The following is a 19,954-nucleotide window of genomic DNA, read 5'->3' as shown; positions in this document are numbered from 1 at the left end:
TTATTTCATGTTTTTTTCAAATGTTTTCATGGTAAATGTTTTAGCGATGCCTGGCTTCCCTTGGCATCCATGAATACACGCCACTGCTCTTGCGTCTGTGATAGCCCTTGTTGTAATAAAACGTTTCTAGGCTAGAGACTCATCCGGTGACTAAAACACTCCTCAGAGTGTGTTCTCAGAAGACCCTTGGTGGGCCTTTTGAGAGGGAAATGATTCACCTATTCAAATTGTTAGGCACAACAACCCTGTTTAACTTGGAACATTTTCTGCATATAGTCTATGTTGCAAACATACAGTACTCCAAATAATAAAGATTCTTCGTATTCAAACGCCGCTACAAGTGATCTCCCACTTGTGCTTATAGTCATAAGCAGTATGTGGGCTGCTTTTACGAGACTACAATTTTTCAGAAGAGGGTACACGTAACCATAAATTCCAGAAAGTGCCCGACTCCCGTGCTTCAGTCCCTTCAGAGAGAGGCTCGGTAGTGGGCCTGACTCTGCTCTGTGATTTTACTGCACTACTGTGACCTTTCAGTGTTCAGTCACAGTCATTTGTTTGGCTGACAGCTCGCGGTGTAATAACTGAGCGTGGTGATGGTTTGTGGGAAGCTATAAGTAATACTCTGTGATGTGCCAAACTGCACTCTGCTCCGGTAAAGCAGGAGACCAGCACCTGGAATGCCGAGACATACATTTTTCCAGACACTGGGAATACCCTTCTCTCTCACGGCAGGCCATTTTGAATCCTAGGACATTTCTTACAAGAATAATACATGCATGTCAGAGTAACTCAGAACTACACCCAGATATTTTTGTTGCTCATAATTAACCATACGATACAATACTTTTTGTCCAAGATTCTTTTTCATACAACTATGTCTAACGGTCTAACGATCATGACTAACGCTTAGTTAATTTCTGCTCTTGGAATTAAGAGGTTGTTAGTGAAAAGAGGATTAGATCAACAAGAGGAAAGTCTCCTTTGGTTTAGCTATGAGTGGTTAAAGCTGGCCTTGCATGTTTAAGCTGTGTTTTGTCTACTTGTGTTTGCACACAGGAAGTGGACTGGACAGTGGGTTAACGGGATAACTGTACTCAATCACTCTCTTCACTCTCTCTCTTCACTTCTCACTCTCATAGGGATGAGGAACATCTTTCCATTCCCATCTTATTCAGACAGTTTCCTGATTATTACGCTTTAATGACCTGAAACTACAATGACTCATAAGTACCAAGGCCATGTTAAATATACAATAGTTGAAGAGTAGGGACAGAATACAGCGCATTAAATCTTTACCCTTTGTAGCTCTAGTAGGGTGTGGTTTAGAGACACATGGGATAGACCCAGTACAAAACTGCAATACCTAAAACAAAACAAAAAGCCAGGAAGAGGCTTGAGCTTCTTCTTCTCTCAGAGCTCCTGAAAGGAAAGGAGAGCCGAACCGAATTGGAGGGAACTTCAGTTAAAGACCGAGGTGCTAAAACAAACAGACATTGGTTTCAACACAAAGACAGAGGCCGAATGAGAAAGTAGTTTGAGGAGTTGTTGTTCTTTTGTTATAAATAACCTTTTTTGTAAGGCTTTGCATTGTTCGTTTTCATGGTTAAATGGATCATTGTGTGTCGTGTTTAAAGGTAATGACGGTTAACAATAGGAGGTAGAAGTTCATTATTTCTCTCAGCTGCATATCTAAATCTACTGCTGGGTTTATTATCATGGTAATTAACCATCTCCTAGCTACTAAAATAATACTAGTCTATTCTCTCACGTTTATTTATTTAGCTTTTGAACTTTAATAAAGGTATGGTTTATTGTTTCTACCATCAATAGATTTAGCCATGACCCTCAGAGATACGACATTCATATCTTGACACAAAGGCACACACAAAATAACACTCTCAGGAACACGCACGCACACCCACCCACCCACGCACGCACACGCACGCACGCACACACACACACACACACACACTCACACTCACACACACACACACACTTGACATGAACTGAACTTCTTGTGCCATTCTTGAGAACCCATTTCGTTTTCACAGACTGAGTCACACACAGTGCACAGAGTGAGACAGTTAAACACACTGGACAGACAGTGAATTTGTAGGTCTACATTGTTAAAACACAGTTTACTGCCCCTTGAGCAAGCTGGGAGGGTTGGCAGGATGTAAAGGCCTGATGGACAGCTTTGTCTACTGTCTTTACTGCTGTGGTGTCTCTTTGAGACAGCCTAGCAGGTGTGGGGGGCCAGGGGCCCTTTTTCTCCACCGACGCTGCTTTGTGGGGAGGGTGGTAAATGTGGCACATGAGACAGTAGTGTCGTGTCATTCATTCATGCCCCAGTCAGCCAGTCCTTTGGTGTATTTTGGTTTTCATTAGTAAACATCAGTCAGGCTAGAGTTTTTAGCTGCTCAATCCCCCTTCTGGTCATTCATTACACCCTAGTAATAATATGTGCCATTCACACATTTAGCTGAGGTTGGGATTAGTCTCACGGAGTGTTGAAAGCCTTTTAACTATCAGTGGATCTTATTGACATGCCCTCCTCATCAGTGTCATGGAACAAGAGAGTGGAGAGGAGAGGAGAGCAGACAAGAAAAGACAAGACAAGACAAGAGAAGACCAGAGAAGTAGAGTAGATTAGAGTAGAGTGGAGTGGAGAGAGCCCTGGTGACCAACAGGAGAGATCAAGCGTGCCCCTGGTAATTTGTTTAAGTTGGTTTCCATCTGTTAGTGTGGTGTCTGACACCTGTAGTGTCCCATAGCCCTGGCTCTTCTGTCTCCTGTCTCCCGTCCGTCCGGCCAGTTACGACCATGTGTCGCAGCTCTTCAGGGGAGGGAGAGTTTACCGCTCCTCCTCCCCCATCTCCACATACACCCCACGCATACCCGCCGCATACCCCACTTACACGTAGTCTGGGCTGGAGGCTAGTCTTATTAATAAGACACCCATTATGATCTAGATACACTAAGCCCAGACTTTACAACACCTTGAAGGAAAAATGGTTTAGATGGCTGTTTGAGGACGTTGATGACTGTCAGTTGATATTATAGTTTGCTATACCTGCTTTACACAATATAGGGGAGATAGATAGAAACACTAAGCCTGGGCTTTATAACAGGTTCAAGGAAAAACCTCCCCTATATTGTATAAAGCACGTGTAGCAAACTATAATATCAACTGAACTGAGCCCAGCCTGCAGTGTGTGAATCTGACTGTCTCTCAAACAGCCATCAACGTGCTCAAACAGCCATCTCAACGAAGAATGACTTGGCAGGCAGCGCGTCGCTTGTTTATCTTTGTTGAACCTAGCCGCTTATCTTTGGTTGCAGTGCAAACATGTAGTGGTTTTGTCCTGAAAGAAATCTCATTTAAGTTGCTGCTCTCTTCCAGGACCCCAGTGACTCATGCTACGGTTTGCTGTCTCCAAAGGGGGTTTGGCGTAACCTAGCCTGGCTGCCATCAAAGCTTATTTAACTGTTGATCTTTTTATCAGCACTATTTGAACTGATTGTTCAGCTTCGCTTGCTAAGAATAATACACCCTTATCTTCAAACGTGTTGAGAAAACACATTGGATCTCTTCAGAGGATGCGGCCTACTGTATAATGTGGCCTACTGTATACATATCATTGGCCTACTGTATACATATCATTGGCCTACTGTGTACATGTCACATAATGAAATGATAATGACGATGCCACCTCATGTCGTTTCCTTCAGAGCTTCTGATGTCCAGAATGGAGACCTCTGCCCCGACGACCACAGAGAAGAAAGGCTCTGGTCTGGATGGAAACGGCTTCACTGACCTCCCGAAGAAACTCTCCCCTTCAGCTGTCACCAGAGGTACTGTACACTTTTCTTCAATGACTTTAAAGAAGAAATACATACGGTTTTAGTTTTACTGGAAGGATAATGGTCCGTCTCTATTCTTTTGTGCACCTCCACTCCAGGTTGGTTTCTCCTGCTGACACAGGTTTTACTGTAAGGAAAAGGGACCCTGCGTCCCGTACTCCCTACATACTGTAAGACTGTCACACAAGCCAAGGTCTTACAGAGACTGATAGGGCCGGGGGAAGGAAGAGGTTTGAGAGAGAACGTGCACATGAAATATACATATCAAAGATAAAATGCTGTCTTGGGAGAAGTTGCTCTGGGCTCTAATCGTCCCTGATAAGGCTCTTCCTGTGGCACCTGGAGCAGTCAGAGGTGACTTACAGTAGAGCTGATAGGAATCAGTAATGTAACGCTGGGCCCTGTTAAAGAGCATCATTAATACTGAACAGGTACTGTAGCATAGCAGTGTGTGTGTGGGGTGGGGGTGGTTGTGTGTGTGTGTGTGTGTGTGTGTGTGTGTGTGTGTGTGTGTGTGTGTGTGTGTGTGTGTGTGTGTGTGTGTGTGTGTGTGTTGTGAGTGTGTGCGTGTATGTCTGTCACAGGGAGAAGTTCATAAAGACTAAAGACAGCGACGTTGCTCGATTTGGGGGCATAATCTCTGATTAATGGTTCGTATAACTACATGGGGCTGGCCTTCGAAAGGTAAAATGTCTGTGTTTGTTGAAATTAATGAAAAGTAGCAGTATGCCTCTTTCATAGGGCGGTCGGGAGAGACAGAGAGAGAATGCATGTTTTAAAGATGTCAGTGAATGTGTGATGAAAGGCCTGTATAATGAGGTTGAAAGACCTTGTTCTTACCTCCAGAGTATCACACTGATGAATTACTAAAAATGTCTGGTAGAGTAGCGTTGCAGTGGGCGAGATGGCCCTTCCTTCAGAGATTGACAGAGATGCAGATTGACGGCTACCTTTGAAATGGTAATACAACTTCTTGTGATTTAGTGACATTTTTACTCTTTAATGAAGGGCTTGGTGGCCTGCCATGATAAAGAAATATCCATTAATTGTTTAAGGAAGAACAAAGATAAAAAATAGGCCATAAATTTTCTGTCCCTAACGATTGACATCAGGCCCATTTAAAAAAAAAAAAACTTCTATAGACCTCAAGTTTGTTTTCATAACCTTGTGGAGTTTGCAGCGCACGGTCCGTTAGTCCAACAATAATTTAATGATTTTCTGTAAGAATAAGGAAAGACAATTTGAGTTGACAAAGAGAAAAATAGTAGGCGTCTATAGGGGCGACTCTGTGATGTCTTAAACGTCTACTAGGAATTCCTGCAACAGAAACCAGCAGTTTTTCTCCTAATTTAATTCAGAGTGAATCCTAATTCCTTAACCTATCAGAAGGGCCAAAGCTAATTAGTTAATTAGACCAATTTCAAGATGTCACTGATAACTTCAATTAATACACATGTATGATGACACGAGGATAGTTTGTCTTTGAAATGACATTCAAGACTAGTGTCCACCACGATGAGGAGAAACAGACAGATAAAGAATGCATGTTTTAAAGATGTCAGTGAAGGCCTGTATAATGAGGTTGAAAGACCTTGTTCTCAGTATCACACTGATGAATTACTAAAAATGACTGGTAGAGCAGAGCTCAGTGGACGAGATGGCCCTTCCTTCAGAGATTGACAGAGATGCAGATTGACGGCTACCTTTGAAATGGTAATACTACTTGTGATTTAGTGACATTTTCATTCTTTAATGAAGGGCTTGGTGGCCTGCCATGATAAAGAAATGAAAGACGAATTGTTTATTAGGCTAAATCAATCTAGGACGTATTTTACATACACTATAAATGGGACATGAATCAAGTGGGACTTTGTTTTCAATAACTTGTTTCATGTCGACATCAATATTGTTAACTCAATTATATTGACCTACCATTTTATTTCCAGCTAACCCGTTCATTTTTTATCACTCTACGATTACTTAAATCATATGAATTGCCATGAATAAGCATTTCTAATATGGTGCTTGGAATGTCTGAACAATGGTTATTTTGTCGTGAAGGAATATGTTTCCAGACCGGAGCCTTCTGGCAATTAAGAAAACATTTGACTGCCTACGAACTTAAAATCCTAATCTGTTAATGTGATCACCCTCTCTAATTTAATCTCAGTATGCCTTCCTCAATGGAGCCAATTCACACACGCTGAGGTCATATGTTGAAATACTCTCGGCCGCAGCGAGCGATAGAGAGGCCCTTCTGTTTGGGCCAATCGTCTTCTGTGGATAAGCCCCCTCAGCCCCGTAGAGAGGGTCTTTAAAGTAGGTTGATTTAAATTTTCAAAGGGGCCTGGAGAGAGAATCTTGATTACCAGGCGCAGGGTAACAAGGCAGGCCCCCTGTGCCACCCCATCCTCTGTCTCCTCCCTGCCCTGCTATAACTATGCTTTCCCCTGGTCTACAATGACTCTGGTTCAGCTGGATCTCTGCCTGGTCGGCTTGGTCCAGAACAAGTGCTGTGTGTGTTGCTCTGTGTGTCCCCCCCCCCAGATCTAAAGTGGAGCTGCTGTTTTAAACCTGCATCCGTCGGCCTCTCTCTTCCCATAACTCCTTTACCCTATCACTATTAGAATAGTGTGACCATCCATATTTTAATCTTAATAACACCACACACTCACACCCTCAGTCCAATAGAATCGGGTCTGGGTAGAACCAGCTTATAGAGTGATAGCTTTATAGGTCTAAAATCTGCCAGCACACCAAGACAGGGCAATTACTTATCTCAATAATATGCATTATTATTCCTGTTTGCCAGACACAGATAAGTGAATATGCAGTAGGAGCACAGCCAAAAGAGACAAAGTCCTTGAACTTAAAAGCACATTCCCAAGCAGAACCGCCTCCTGCTTTGGAATAAAAAGTAGACAATTCTAATATACTGCCTCTGTTCCGGCGCTGTAGCTTTATTGTCAGTGTGTAGTTTACTACGGGCTGGTGGATTCTTGTCAGCTAAGTCGTGCCCACCTCAGAGGACCAGACATGGCCGACCAGCTCCATTATAGAACCCCCCCCGTTTTATTCTCCTGTCTGTGTTATTTATTCACAACAATATCTTCTCTATCAGAGGACAGGGCTAATGCAGAGTTTTAATATGTTATTTACACATAAAAAAAACAAGCGCTCTATGTGTGTAGACCGGAAGGGTGGGGGTGAAATGAATGGGCCGCTCCCATCTTTTATATCAGAGTTTAACAATCTGGATTGCTAATAGAACCATTTATCATGGAGCGGTCATTTATTTGATGTGAACATGCAGGCAGCCCAGGTCTGGTCTCCTATCCCAGAGGTCTATGGAAATGGGGGGTGGAGTCGACGCGTGCATACATTGGACTCAAGTAGGAGTCACTTTGTTTAAAATGGGGGCCCAGGTGCACCGACCGACCAGCCTGGTCTCTGTCTGGTCCTGTTGATGATATTCCTGTGTGTGTGTGTGTGTGTGTGTGTGTGTGTGTGTGTGTGTGTGTGTGTGTGTGTGTGTGTGTGTGTGTGTGTGTGTGTGTGTGTGTGTGTATGTGAATGTGGGTGGATGGAGCTTTAGTTGCTGCTCCTGTCCTCAGTCTGTCATTTATATTGGTGGAAGGACCAGGAAGGTGATGTTAACTGGACCTATAAAAAGTCTGGCCTGTGACTTCCGGACTGCAGCCCACGTTGCTTATTGAAGCATGGCTGGCCTCACTTTCTGTGTGTGTGTCTGTATGTGTGTGTTCATTGGTAACTGCTGGGCCTGGACACAGAACAGCTAACCCTCACCACTGGGCCGTGCACAGGGTTTTGGTTCTCTTTAATGAATTGAAATGAGCTCCTGTATTTCCTGTGACAGCCCGCATCTGTCTGGTTAGCGGTTATAAAGGCTGCGGGCCCGGGCAGACCGGGTATATAGGTTTATGGGGTTTCATGCATAACTTTTATGATTTCAAATCCGTTTCATAATTTGGAAGGCATTTATAGACATCATACATTGTCGAAATTGTACTCAGATTTTCGGAAGAGGTGAATATTTGCCTTATAATGTTATTCAACCCTTATTGATATGTGCTGGTGAATATTATTTTGTTCTTTGAATAAAAAAAAAGTTGTAAGCGGGTGAAATATTGGAAGGTCTGTAACAGGGGTTGAGACACCGGAAAAGGGCAAGTTTTGTTTTCAAAGGATTAAGCTATTTGAATTACTTTCTCACCTGTCTATCCATGTTTTCTAACCTAGGCCATGGGAGCCTGGTGCTATTCTGCTGGTAATGATTTGATTCACTGGCTTTGGTGGGCTGGTGACACACACTACCGTTAAAAAGTTTGGGGTTAAAAAAAAGCACTTTTTTTTTGTCCATTAAAATGACATCAAATTGATCAGAAATACAGTGTAGACATTGTTAATGTTGTAAATGACTATTGTAGCTGGAAACGGCAGATTTTTTATGGAATATCTACATAGGCGTACAGAGACCCATTATCAGCAACCATCACTCCTATGTTCCAATGGCACGTTGTGTTAGCTAGTCCAAGTTTATCATTAGAAAACCATTTTGCAATTATGTTAGCACAGCTGAAAACTGTTGTGATGGATGATTAAAGAAGCAATACGGCCTCGCCTTCTTTAGACTAGTTGAGTATCTGGAGCATCAGCATTTGTGGGTTCGATTACAGGCTCAAAATGGCCAGAAACAAATTTCTTCTGAAACTCGTCAGTCTATTCTTGTTCTGAGAAATGAAGGTTATTCCATGTGAGAAATTGCCAAGAAACTGAAGATCTCATACAACGCTGTGTACTACTCAAATCAAATCAAATCACATTTTATTTGTCACATACACATGGTTAGCAGATGTTAATGTGAGTGTAGCGAAATGCTTGTGCTTCTAGTTCCGACAATGCAGTAATAACCAACAAGTAATATAACAATTCCATAACTACTACCTTATACACACAAGTGTAAAGGGATAAAGAATATGTACATAAAGATATATGAGTGAGTGATGGTACAGAACGGCATAGGCAAGATGCAGTAGATGGTATAGTGTACAGTCTATACATATGAGATGAGTAATGTAGGGTATGTAAACATAAAGTGGCATAGTTTAAAGTGGCTAGTGATACATGTATTACATAAAGATGGCAAGATGCAGTGGATGATATAGAGTACAGTATATACATATACATATGAGATGAGTAATGTAGGGTATGTAAACATTATATTAAGTGGCATTGTTTAAAGTGGCTACTCCCTTCACAGAACAGCGCAAACTGGCTCTAACCAGAATAGAAAGAGGAGTGGGAGGCCCCGGTGCACAACTTAGCAAGAGGACAAGTACATTAGAGTGTCTAGTTTGAGAAACAGACGCCTCACAAGTCTTCAACTGGCAGCTTCATTAAATAGTACCCGCAACACACCAGTCACAACGTCAACAGTGAAGAGGCGACTCTGGGATGCTGGCCTTCTAGGCTTCCACTGTCCAGTGTCTGTGTTCTTTTTCCCATCTTAATCTTTTCTTTGTATTGGCCAGTCTGAGATATGGCTTTTTCTTTGCAACTCTGCCTAGAAGGCCAGCATCCCGGAGTCGCCTCTTCACTGTTGATGTTGAGATTGGTGTTTTGCGGGTACTATTTCATGAAGCAGCCAGTCTACACTGTATTGCTGATCAATTTGATGTTATTTTAATGGACAAACCCTAACCTTTTTGAACGGTAGTGTACATCGTGTTGAGAGTGAGTTTGTCATTGGAGAGTGTGATTGATGTGGCGCGGCGAGCACCTCTGGGCCCCCTGGTTCTCCCCTGCAATGCTCTGGCTCTTTCTGCTGAGTCGGGCCGCCCGTAGGGAGGATGCCAAGTACTTAGCACCTCCCAGTCTGGCCCCCTGGACCCGGGGCCATGCCTAAACAGAGTCCCACAGCCCCCACAGGCCAGGCCTAAACAGGCTCAGAGAGTCCCACTGCGCCAGAGGAGAGAAGCAGAGAGGGAGAGGAGCGAAGACGGACAGGAGAGACCAGGGACAAAACAATGAGATATATTTTCCTCTGAGCCTGTTTCCTCTTACAGACGATGCCTTATGCCTATGTTATTCTTGAGGTAATAAACAGAGGTAATGATCAATGACGGACGGCACTGTCGTAGCTATCTTTACCGGGCTAAACATTGCTGGCTGTTAAAGTGCTTAGGTCCTCTCATGCCTTAGCCAGAGCTACAGTAACATTATTTTGATTGGATGGGAGGAATGGAATCCCAGACCCTGGTCATTGGGTCCTTCGCTAGATGGATGGAGATGGAGGATGGGTCTGGGCTGTGTAAATAATGTTTTAAAGAGAGGTGTGTTAGCGATAAGGACACTTTCTTTATCACCTCCTTGATGTCTGGTTCTAGGGCCGGGGGCTGCCAGGCTACAGCAGGGAATAATTGATGGGGGCTGAAGCTGGATCGAGGATGTACGGGCCCCAGCCCCCGGCCCCCACCACTGGCCCCCTCTGCAGCAGCAGCACATGAGCTACTGGGGGACAGGCAGGGAGCACTCGGGGGTCAGGCCGCTGGCAGAGAAAAATGCGGCAGAAAAAGACTCTGCATCCCCTAGTCCACCTCTTCCGACTAGTCCAAAAGGACGGCCACTAATCTTCCTGAGAAGGGAATTTTCTTTTCTTTTTTCTTTCTCTCTTTCTCTCTCTCTCTGTCTAAATGAGGCCTTCTCAGGGAGGGTTCACAGGGCTTGGGAGAAGCGAGAGGAGAAACGAGCCCGCTGACACTGGGAACTAAGGTTTACTTACAACTCAGACAGACTGGGATCTCTCATTCTGAACAGCCTTGTGGCATTTTTGTATCCCAAAAAGTTGGATATAAAATGCAATTAACAGTAAACAGTAACATATACTGTGCATTTGAGAGAGGATAAAGAACCATAAAGGCATACTGTATCAGTAGTGTCTAATATGAGCATGTATTGATGAAGAAGTCAGTGGAATGAATTACAGTTGCACATTTTTAACTGGATTTCCTCTCGTTCCAGTTCGGTCATTTGTAGCTGCTGTGCTTTCAGGTAGTAGTGGCTGTAGTCTTTCAATAGAGCGTACAAGTCTTTCCACATGGAAACACTCTGTTGTTCTGACGACAGAATAATCGGCTTGGTAATGGGATTTCTTTCCGCACAAATACATTTCTGTGGCTTTTTTTGTAAACATTTAGCTAGATGGCTTTCCAAGATGCCCTCTTCCTTCTCCCTTTTATCTGAACTTGTACTTGGGGGACTGGCTAGCTTGGAGGCAGCCATTAAGATTAGGTAGACTAAGTGAAAACAGAAGTTTTTTCTTATTTTTTTTGTCCATTTATAGGCAGGGCCCAGATAAATATATACTTAAAATCTCTCTCTCTCTCTCTCTCTCTCTCTCTCTCTCTGTCTCTCTCTCTCTCTCTGTCTCTCTCTCTCTCTCTGTCTCTCTGTCTCTCTGTCTCTCTCTCTCTCTCTCTGTCTCTCTCTCTGTCTCTCTCTCTGTCTCTCTCTCTCTCTCTCTCTCTCTCTCTCTCTCTCTCTCTCTCTCTCTCTCTCTCTCTCTCTCTCTCTCTCTCTCTCTCTCTCTCTCTCTCTCTCTCTCTCTCTCTCTCTCTCAAGAAGTTGTTTCTTGTTGTGCTGGGATATCCTTGTGATTATAGAGAGTTCATGGTGCGTGATTTTTGTCTTCTTCAAGCAAGACAACTAATGGGGGAAAAAAACATAGCCACTGCAGCTGTATGGAATATCTAAGACTGTGAATTATTTCAAAAGGTGGGACCTGTTATTAAAATATCCCTATAGCGAGGTGACTATAGTAAACTATACATCTAGGTATTGTTAGCTTAAGGCTTGGTTTTCCGGTTCATCACTGTGAATCAAGAGCAGATTTCTAGACCTTCTAAACAATCCCTGTAATCATGGCTATCAAACAATACTTGTCCCATTGGTTAACTTCTATTCCAAGTTCAAAGTCTAATGTAATAGTGAGCTTTGGGCAACAACGTCTAGAAACATAAATCTCTCAAATCCATTAAACTGAGTTGGCATGCACTGAGACCCAAAAACAACATGCTACATTCCTGGAGATTTACAAGTGTTGGAAGAGAGGTTTGGAGAGGTTGAGAGAGGTTTAGAGAGGTTTAGAGAGCGATATTTGGATGCTTCAGGGGATTAAGAGTCTAACCCCCCACTTCTTTTTTTCCCTTCATCTTCTTCTTCAAGAAGCGGCATACCATTCCCAGCAGGTTCTGATTTAGCGCTGCTTTCCCTGTCGTGTGTTGTGTTGTGTTTTTCTAAGTTCAAATTACTCCTCGTCGCCTCTGAAGAGGGTTGGTTGCCTTCTATTGTCCTCTTCAGGTCACCATATTGCCCTTGTAGGCTGCAGTACAGGCCCAGTGAGCTACCCTTCTCAGACAGAGAGGAGTGGGGTCTGCAGTCCAGAACATGGGAATCTGCTGCCACTACCAGTGCCCCAGTGATCTTTAGCCCACTGCTCTGAGTCAGGGATCTAGCCCAGCCCGACTGCCACTGTTAGCTCACTGTCTGACAGCGTAGCCAAAGGGCCTGTGGATTACCCAAACCATAATAAACAGATACAGGGGAAGGGAGACGGTGCACACACACACACGCACACACACACACACACACACACACACACACACACACACACACACACACACACACACACACACACACACACACACACACACACACACACACACACACGCTGAACAAGGGCAGCTAGCATGGTGCACTCCTTGTGTAAACAGGTCAGGGCGTGGGACCCTAGCGAGGGGCGGACGGGTCATCTTGGCTCAAACCAGACTGACTAAAATGCTCATAACGGACCTCAGCTTAGACACATCTACCCTCTGCAGAATTAAAACACAACACGTGTGTGTGTGTGTTCGTTTAGCTCGTAACGTCATACGGTAAACTGAGCTTCACTTTACCATGACGCTGTGTGTTTATCTGGAACATGGAATCTTCATTGCAGTGGGCTGGGTGAGTTGCTCAAAGAAGAGACAAGCTGAGGCTACACCTCTCTCAGCCTCTCCCCAGACAGAGCCTCTCAGAGCTCGCTCTCCACCTGTTCAGTAGTTAACTGTTAGGGTCAGGACTGGATCACCAGGCAACAGGACAGCAGATGTACTCATGTGGTACTGATCTGTGATACTCAACCATCCAGAAAAGAGCACATCAAGAATGATTGAGCATTGCAAACCACTGTGGCTGCAGCAGGAGTCTGTGTCTCAGACGCTTTAGTCGTGTGCTGGTGCTCGCCCTGCTGCACACAGTGCTCATGTGCATGATGAGGGGATGATAAACAGGTGAAGGGGAGGAGAAGAAGAAGCGAGAGAGAGGGAGGAGTGGAGGGGACAAGAGTGTTTGTGTTGTGGTGTAATATTGCTGTTGTGTTTCTCTCTCCCTCTGTTTTTCTTCACTCGATGGTGTTGTGTTGTGTAGACATTACCCTGCCAAGTCTGGCTGGCAGCCAGTTATCGCTGGGCTCCAGGTGAACCCTCCCTCCCCCGTTAGTCAGTCAGGCAAGCCTCACCCTGCTGGGGGAGACGAGGAGAGGAGACTCCCAGGCGTCTTGGATCTGCGAGGGCCGTCACGGCTGTGCCAAACCCCAAAAACAGGCACCCGTCCTCCCACGTCATTCGGCCTGGTGGTGCTGGTGGGATCAGTCTGACAATGCTGTGTGTGGGGTAGATCCGTCGCACCCTCCCCGCAGTGAGGGGAGGAAGTCCTTCATGACTAAACATATATAGAAATATAGAAATGCATTATCACATTAATGCAAGTAATTCGGGGTCCCTACATTTTGTTAACTGGACCTGAAATAGTTTACATTCACTTGATAACTAGGTACTTTGAATAGCTTGTGGCCTGACCCAAGTGGTTGATTACACCCCCCCCCAATTATTTTTCTAAAAGTATAATGAACAAATAAGAAATGCTACTTCATTTAAGCAATGATAATAAAGGCCCGAAGAGTTGATGTGGAAATATTTCCCATCCCAGCATGGGCCAGTTCCTAACTCCATCTGACAAAAGAGAGAGAAGGAGGAGGGAAATGGAAGGAAAGGAGGGGGGCAGGACATGAGAAATCTGTGGGCTGAAGCAGAGGCAGAGAGAGACACAGGAGACTGGATGGGTGGGTGTGGAGCAGGGTGGCGAGTCGGAGGGGGTTCCGTTTGGATCAACAATGAGACCCTCTCACATCTATTCAAGCCTCCTGCTTCATTTGTCCATCATAATGACATGTGATTTTTGTTTGGATTTAAGACTGGTTAGTGGTAACACCAGCGTTTCCCGTGCGTATTCACCCCCATAGAGTGGGGAAAATGCAGCTTCTATGAGGCGATTTGTCTTTGTAATGTTATCAAAAGGGAAAATATGAGCTATGAGGTGGGATATTTGATATTTCATTATATATATAAGGTCATTTTTCTCACAGTTTTTTGGGACATTTATCTCCTAGCCACCTCAGTTCCCTCAAACTCATTTTGATCTGATTTTGAGGCATTACCATTCATCGGAAAATAAATATTGTAGCAAAGAAATGTGGGGGACCTTTTTTATACAAAATAGTAATAATCTGTCCCCTTTTGTATTTCAGTTGCAATATTTAACTGCTTTAGTAGTAGTGCAATAAAGTTGACCTATTATCACACTGCTTAAAGGGATTTGGAATAAGAGGAGGCGGACTAATTGCCTTGTAACTACGGAGACAAACAGCTGGAGATTAAGCAATAACATCTCATTAAAACTGTCAAGAGTTTAATACACAAATCAAAGCTCAAACGAGGATAAAACACCACAGCAGTGTATTTGTCTGCTAATTATGAATCATTACAAAAATACCAGGTTCTTACAGCACATTTATGGCTTTAAAATAAACCTTAGGTGTTCCACCTCTGTTTTTGTTTTGTTTTACTGTATAACCTATAACACAGTCCACACATCACCAGTCCACACATCACCAGTGGCCCATGGCCAACAATTAATGACAATTAAACAAGTGCAGGTGGTTTCACTCCCTGATTGAGCCGTATTTCCCCTCATAAACACAGTGAAGTCAATGGGCCCCTATTAGCAAGCCGTATTCTCTCTCTGAGAGAACCAGAGAATTAAAAAGACGCCAATTAAAGGCTCTTAGTTGGAGTGTGAATCCAGACCAAATCCAAATGCATATTTATTAGACATTTCTTGAGCATTAAATTCAACGCTCTCACACCCCTCGAGTAAGTACATACATGTATAATGTACACCGATAATGTGAAAGCAATCATCAAATAGTTTAGTTAATCAATCGAGCTATAGTCCATAAAACACAGAACAAGTACACCCTTGCAATTTTTGGAACTTCAAGTCAGTCAGCCTCCATAATTCCAGCTAGACCCCAGTAGAGCTGGGAAGTCCCACCAACCTCCAGTGGAACTGACAAAACTAGGCCCAACGAAGGTGACCGTATTCCCCTCCGGTAATGAACGTCTCTTCCCCTCAGGGTTGACGAAAGACCTGCCTCTCAATGAGACCCTTTGTACTTCCCCCAAATGGGGGGGTTCTCTTTCTCTCCCTCTCTCCCTCTCCTCTCCTCCTCCCGTCACTGCCACTCCTCCTAATCCCCCATCATCAGACAGTCTGCCTGCCTAAAAAAAGGCCTGGGACGAGAAGGGAAGGGGAAGGAGATTCCAATGAGAACAGAACAGGCATGGAGAAAATCAAAATACCCAGTGGCCCTTGAGTGAAGTGGCAGGGAGGGCAAACCGAGGCAGAGGGGCTGCGTCCCAAAAGGCAGCCTTTTCCCTATTTAGTGCACTACTTTTGACAAGGGCCCATAGGGTAGTAGGGTGCCATTTGGGTCGATCACGGTGAAGTGGAGGATGTAGAAAGTCAGAAGGTGAAAGGAGACTAAATAGTGAGGGATTGATCTGTTTTCACTAGCTAATGACTTGGCTAGCAGTCCTGCAGATTTCACTGAACAGCGTGCTAAAATCAAGGCAGGGATGGATGGACCTTTTCTATATTGGCTTGAGTTCAAGATCAAATACTGATATTTAACAAAATAACCAACAAAATCTGTGTGATTTAACTTACTTGATACGCTAGCTTTATCATTTAAATATTATCTCTACCCCATGTGGTTCGAATTCAACTAAAAACACAGTGGGAACACATTTTGAAAAAACTCGTCTCTGAGCTGTGGGTGTAATGACACATTTCTCATTGAAGGCAAAACTCAATCACATCTGACAACCTGTCAGCTCTATTACCTTGTAGTGGTTGGAGGTTGTAGTTGTACAGAGCCGACCCAGCGTCTGGGGTGTAACCAGAGGAGAACTGATAGTCCTGCACAGCAGAATTCTCTCTGCTTTGGCTGTGGCCCCATAGTCATGCACACACACACACACACACACACACACACACACACACACACACACACACACACACACACACACACACACACACACACACACACACACACACACACACACACTGGTGTGATGCAGCAAGCAGGGTTTAGTGAGCCTCGCTCTCTAACCGGCAGGGCCCATGCTTTCTCCCCTCATATCACAATCAAGGGGATTCCTCCCTTCCTCTCTCAAATTATACTGGAATCACTGAGCTCTACTCTATGTAATTATGAGAAAGTGGTAAGATTGGTAAGATTGAGAGTAGCTGAGTCTGAGGACGACTCACAAACAGGGTCTCAGTCGGTAAAAACCTTCACCGATCTGTTCTTTCTTTTGAGAGTGCAGCTCAAGATTGTAGTGTTATTTGGAAAACTTGGATGAGGTTTCTCCATTGTACCCCTTTACTGCAGTCAATGACCAAAAGCGCCATCTAGTGGCCTCATGGGTGGAATGTTATTCATAATAAATAAAAAATAATTTAAACAAAGAAAATCCGGGGTTTCACTATCAAACCATTTTGTTATATTTCAGCCTTCTGTGATGTATATAAAGTGTAATATTGTGATGCAAACTCAAAATGTAACACATTTCAACTCTATATCTGACATGGTACAGGTGTCTTCTTTAATTAAGCCTATAACCACGTGTGTGAGGTGTAAACGTTTGTTTCAAAGTATATTTGTTTAAGACTACCAAGAATCACTCTGTGTGACCCTGATTTAGCCCACTGCAATAGAAGGTTAGAGCCCGAGCAGCAAAATTCTGAATGGCTTTTATTTGACTATTGGATTATACATGTCGTCAATGTTCTTTCTGTACAGTATGTATGTTAATTAAGGTATATACGACAAATGGATGAAATGAGTATAGTGTTTGTTATTACTGTCTCTGATGCTCTCAGTAGGCCAATGGTCTTTCTGTAGAGTAATTGTTGGTGTAACATGCTTTGTCTTCCACTCGATGCTTGAGCGTGTACACACTAATTAGCTAGCTAAGCAGGCCCAGACTAGAATAAGGTCACGAATCACGTTGTTCATTTATCCTTTTCTAATTAAGGAATTTCACAAGGCATGGATACATGTTCTAATTATAATTACTGAATGAAGAGGTTTTCAACAATGCCTCACTTGAATGATACCACACAATGACACAGTCTATCACACTGTATAGCTTGTCTCATGGGCAATGGATGGCCATTAATACAGTGGGGATTCTGAACTCCTCATCCCTGTGTTGTTTGCTTTGTGATCTCATCCCTGCGGCACTTCGTGTTTTTCATTTAATCGACCGGGAAGACCAGGTGTGTTGAATTTAGGCAATCACTGAACTGATCAATTAGCTCAGTTGGTCAGGTGTGATGCATAGTTGGAACCTAACTGCCTACCGCTGCTTTAGTTGATTGCTTAATAAAAAAATGATTTTTCCATTGTTTGAATTTCTTGTTAAAATATCCCCCATCTGATTGTGAGTTGTCGAGATCTCTGTTAATCTTATACTCGCTTAGATGAGAGATTTGAGTTCCGTGTTTGACTGTGTACTCTTCTCTCTTTGTGTGGCCAGCCACTTTCCCAGACTAAGCACTATCATTACACACTGCTCTGTTTGCCTGGTTTGTGTGCCCCTGCCATTGGTATTCAGCCCCTGAATTACGGGGGTCAGGGGTGTCCTATTGGGGATGTGTAAGAGAGAGAGGGAGAGAGGGACGGCTGGAGAGGGTGGTGGAGTCAAGTCACTGCTGCAGTCTTAATAAAGGACTGGCCCCAGCCTCATCCAGGCCCATATTGTTGCAAGTGTGCACAGGGCTTGTTCAACAATATTTGCCAGAATGTTAAAGAGGTTTTGAATAGTCTAGTGTGCATGACCAAAGGAAAGCTAGGCGGGATGTAGCCTACTGACACACAGAGACAAGCAGCTGCTACTGCAGCCAGACTACAGAACATGTCAAAGGATGTGACTGAAGTTCTTGGCCAGGGTTCTGAGACTAGAGTGGAGGTATCCTCCTGGCTGAGCCCTGTTGGCTGTTTCGATGTGTGGCCTGGCCTGCAGCTTAGTGCTGAAGTGAGAGCGACAGCAGTGAGCGCGACACAGGCAGAGCTGGAGCAAAAATGGAGCAGGCTCCCGTCGCAACGTCCAAAGAAAGGGGGATGAAAGAAAGGCAGTGGAGGAGCAGGGTCAGGGGAGTGATATTTGGTCCTAGTCAGAAACACTGGTCATGTGATTCACAGGCTAGTGAGGCTACAGGCTTCACAGACTCCTGCCGTCATCTCTCCATAAAAAGCAAGTGTCACGACTTCCGCGGAAGTCGGTCCCTCTCCTTGTTCGGGCGGCGGTCGACTACGCCGACCTTCTAGCCATCGCTGATCTACCTTTCATTTTCCATTGGTTTTGTCTTGTCTTCCATCACACCTGGTTCCAATCTCATCACTTACATGTTGTGTATTTAACCCTCTGTTCCCCCTCATGTCCTTGTCGGTGATTGTTTATTGTAAGTGCTTGTGCACGTCTTTCCTGGTGTGCGTCGGGTTATGTCGGGTTATGTTTTCTGGTGGGTTTTTTTGTTATTAAACTGCGCCGTTTGGAAACAGTTTTTGCTCACCTGCGTCTGACTTCTCTGCCGCCTCTACGCACTCCTTACAGCAAGGCTGTATTAAGTGTTTTTTTTCTGTTCACGCAAACTCTTTTGTGGCGATTTTCATATGTTCGAGAAAAAATCCTTTAGTAGAAAAGGTTTTGGCGTTGGTCATCTTTAATAAAAACAACAGACGTTCCTCATTAACTGTTGTGATAACAACAGCTGACGTGTGGTGCAGGCGAGCCTCTTTTTTAGTGCCATATAAATAGCAAGTTTTGGGTCTTTATGTTTTTTAACAGAGTTTTGTTTCTCATTAACAGTGTGTGTTTGTTCTCTTTTACTCTGCCCTTTATGTTTGGAAACGTTCCACGAGGGCATTAACTCTCTTTATTCTCCTGTTCCTTATCAAGGTAGTTGTTACGAACTTGGAACGTTTCCATCCTATGTTCACTTACGTTCGTACCTTCTAATTGTAAACTTGTGTGATGTTCTTCTACTGAGAGGAGAGCAGAGGACAGCACCGAGCGGAGATCTAGGAGGGACAACCAGCTGATATCTGGATCGTATTAAAAGTCTTTGGGCATCACGAGCCCCGCCCTGGCGGTACCAGCGGGAGTTGCGTTATAGGGTGACCTGGGAACGCAGGGAGCAGAGAGTCAGAGGGGTCAGGGCCACAGATCGTTATCTGTACCTGCCATGCACATTAGGGGCCTCTGGGACCTGGCCGGGGCCCCACAGAGCACAGTGCAGGGACAGAACCTGTGTGAGTCAGCATTCCAAGGCCATTCCTCTCACTTTGTAGTCTGACAACATGATGGACAGGCCCGTCCCCACGACACAGGAAATGGCCCCACTCCAGCAGGTCTACACAATGCCACAGAGTATTGTGATTTAAGAGGAGTGGTTATTTGAGGGTATATGCTTTGTCTCAAGATGGCCCATGTTTGTTTTTACCTTTCCTCTCTCTGGTGTCTGAGCTTTATTTAGTTTTAGAGACGAGCAAAAAAAAAATGCAAGCTCTGGTGAAAAACATATGGCTTAAGAAATGTGATTGTGTTCTAGAATAAGG

General features: G+C 44.2%; 1 protein-coding gene across 1 annotated transcript in view; it reads left to right on the top strand.

The window, feature by feature from the left end:
- The window catches only part of LOC129840493 (zinc finger protein GLI2-like), a 72,785-nt gene that overhangs the window by 8,104 nt on the left and 44,727 nt on the right, over positions 1–19,954 (top strand). The window contains exon 2 of the mRNA XM_055908410.1: positions 3,736–3,858. Within this exon, the coding sequence (XP_055764385.1) occupies positions 3,744–3,858 (115 nt within the window). The 5' untranslated portion in view covers positions 3,736–3,743. The remainder of the gene's footprint in view (positions 1–3,735; positions 3,859–19,954) is intronic.

This window comes from Salvelinus fontinalis, chromosome 41 (assembly GCF_029448725.1).
Source record: "Salvelinus fontinalis isolate EN_2023a chromosome 41, ASM2944872v1, whole genome shotgun sequence".
In the NCBI taxonomy this organism is placed as follows: domain Eukaryota; kingdom Metazoa; phylum Chordata; class Actinopteri; order Salmoniformes; family Salmonidae; genus Salvelinus; species Salvelinus fontinalis.
The sequence above is the reverse complement of the archived record's forward strand: the minus strand, read 5'-3'. Positions and strand labels throughout refer to the sequence as shown.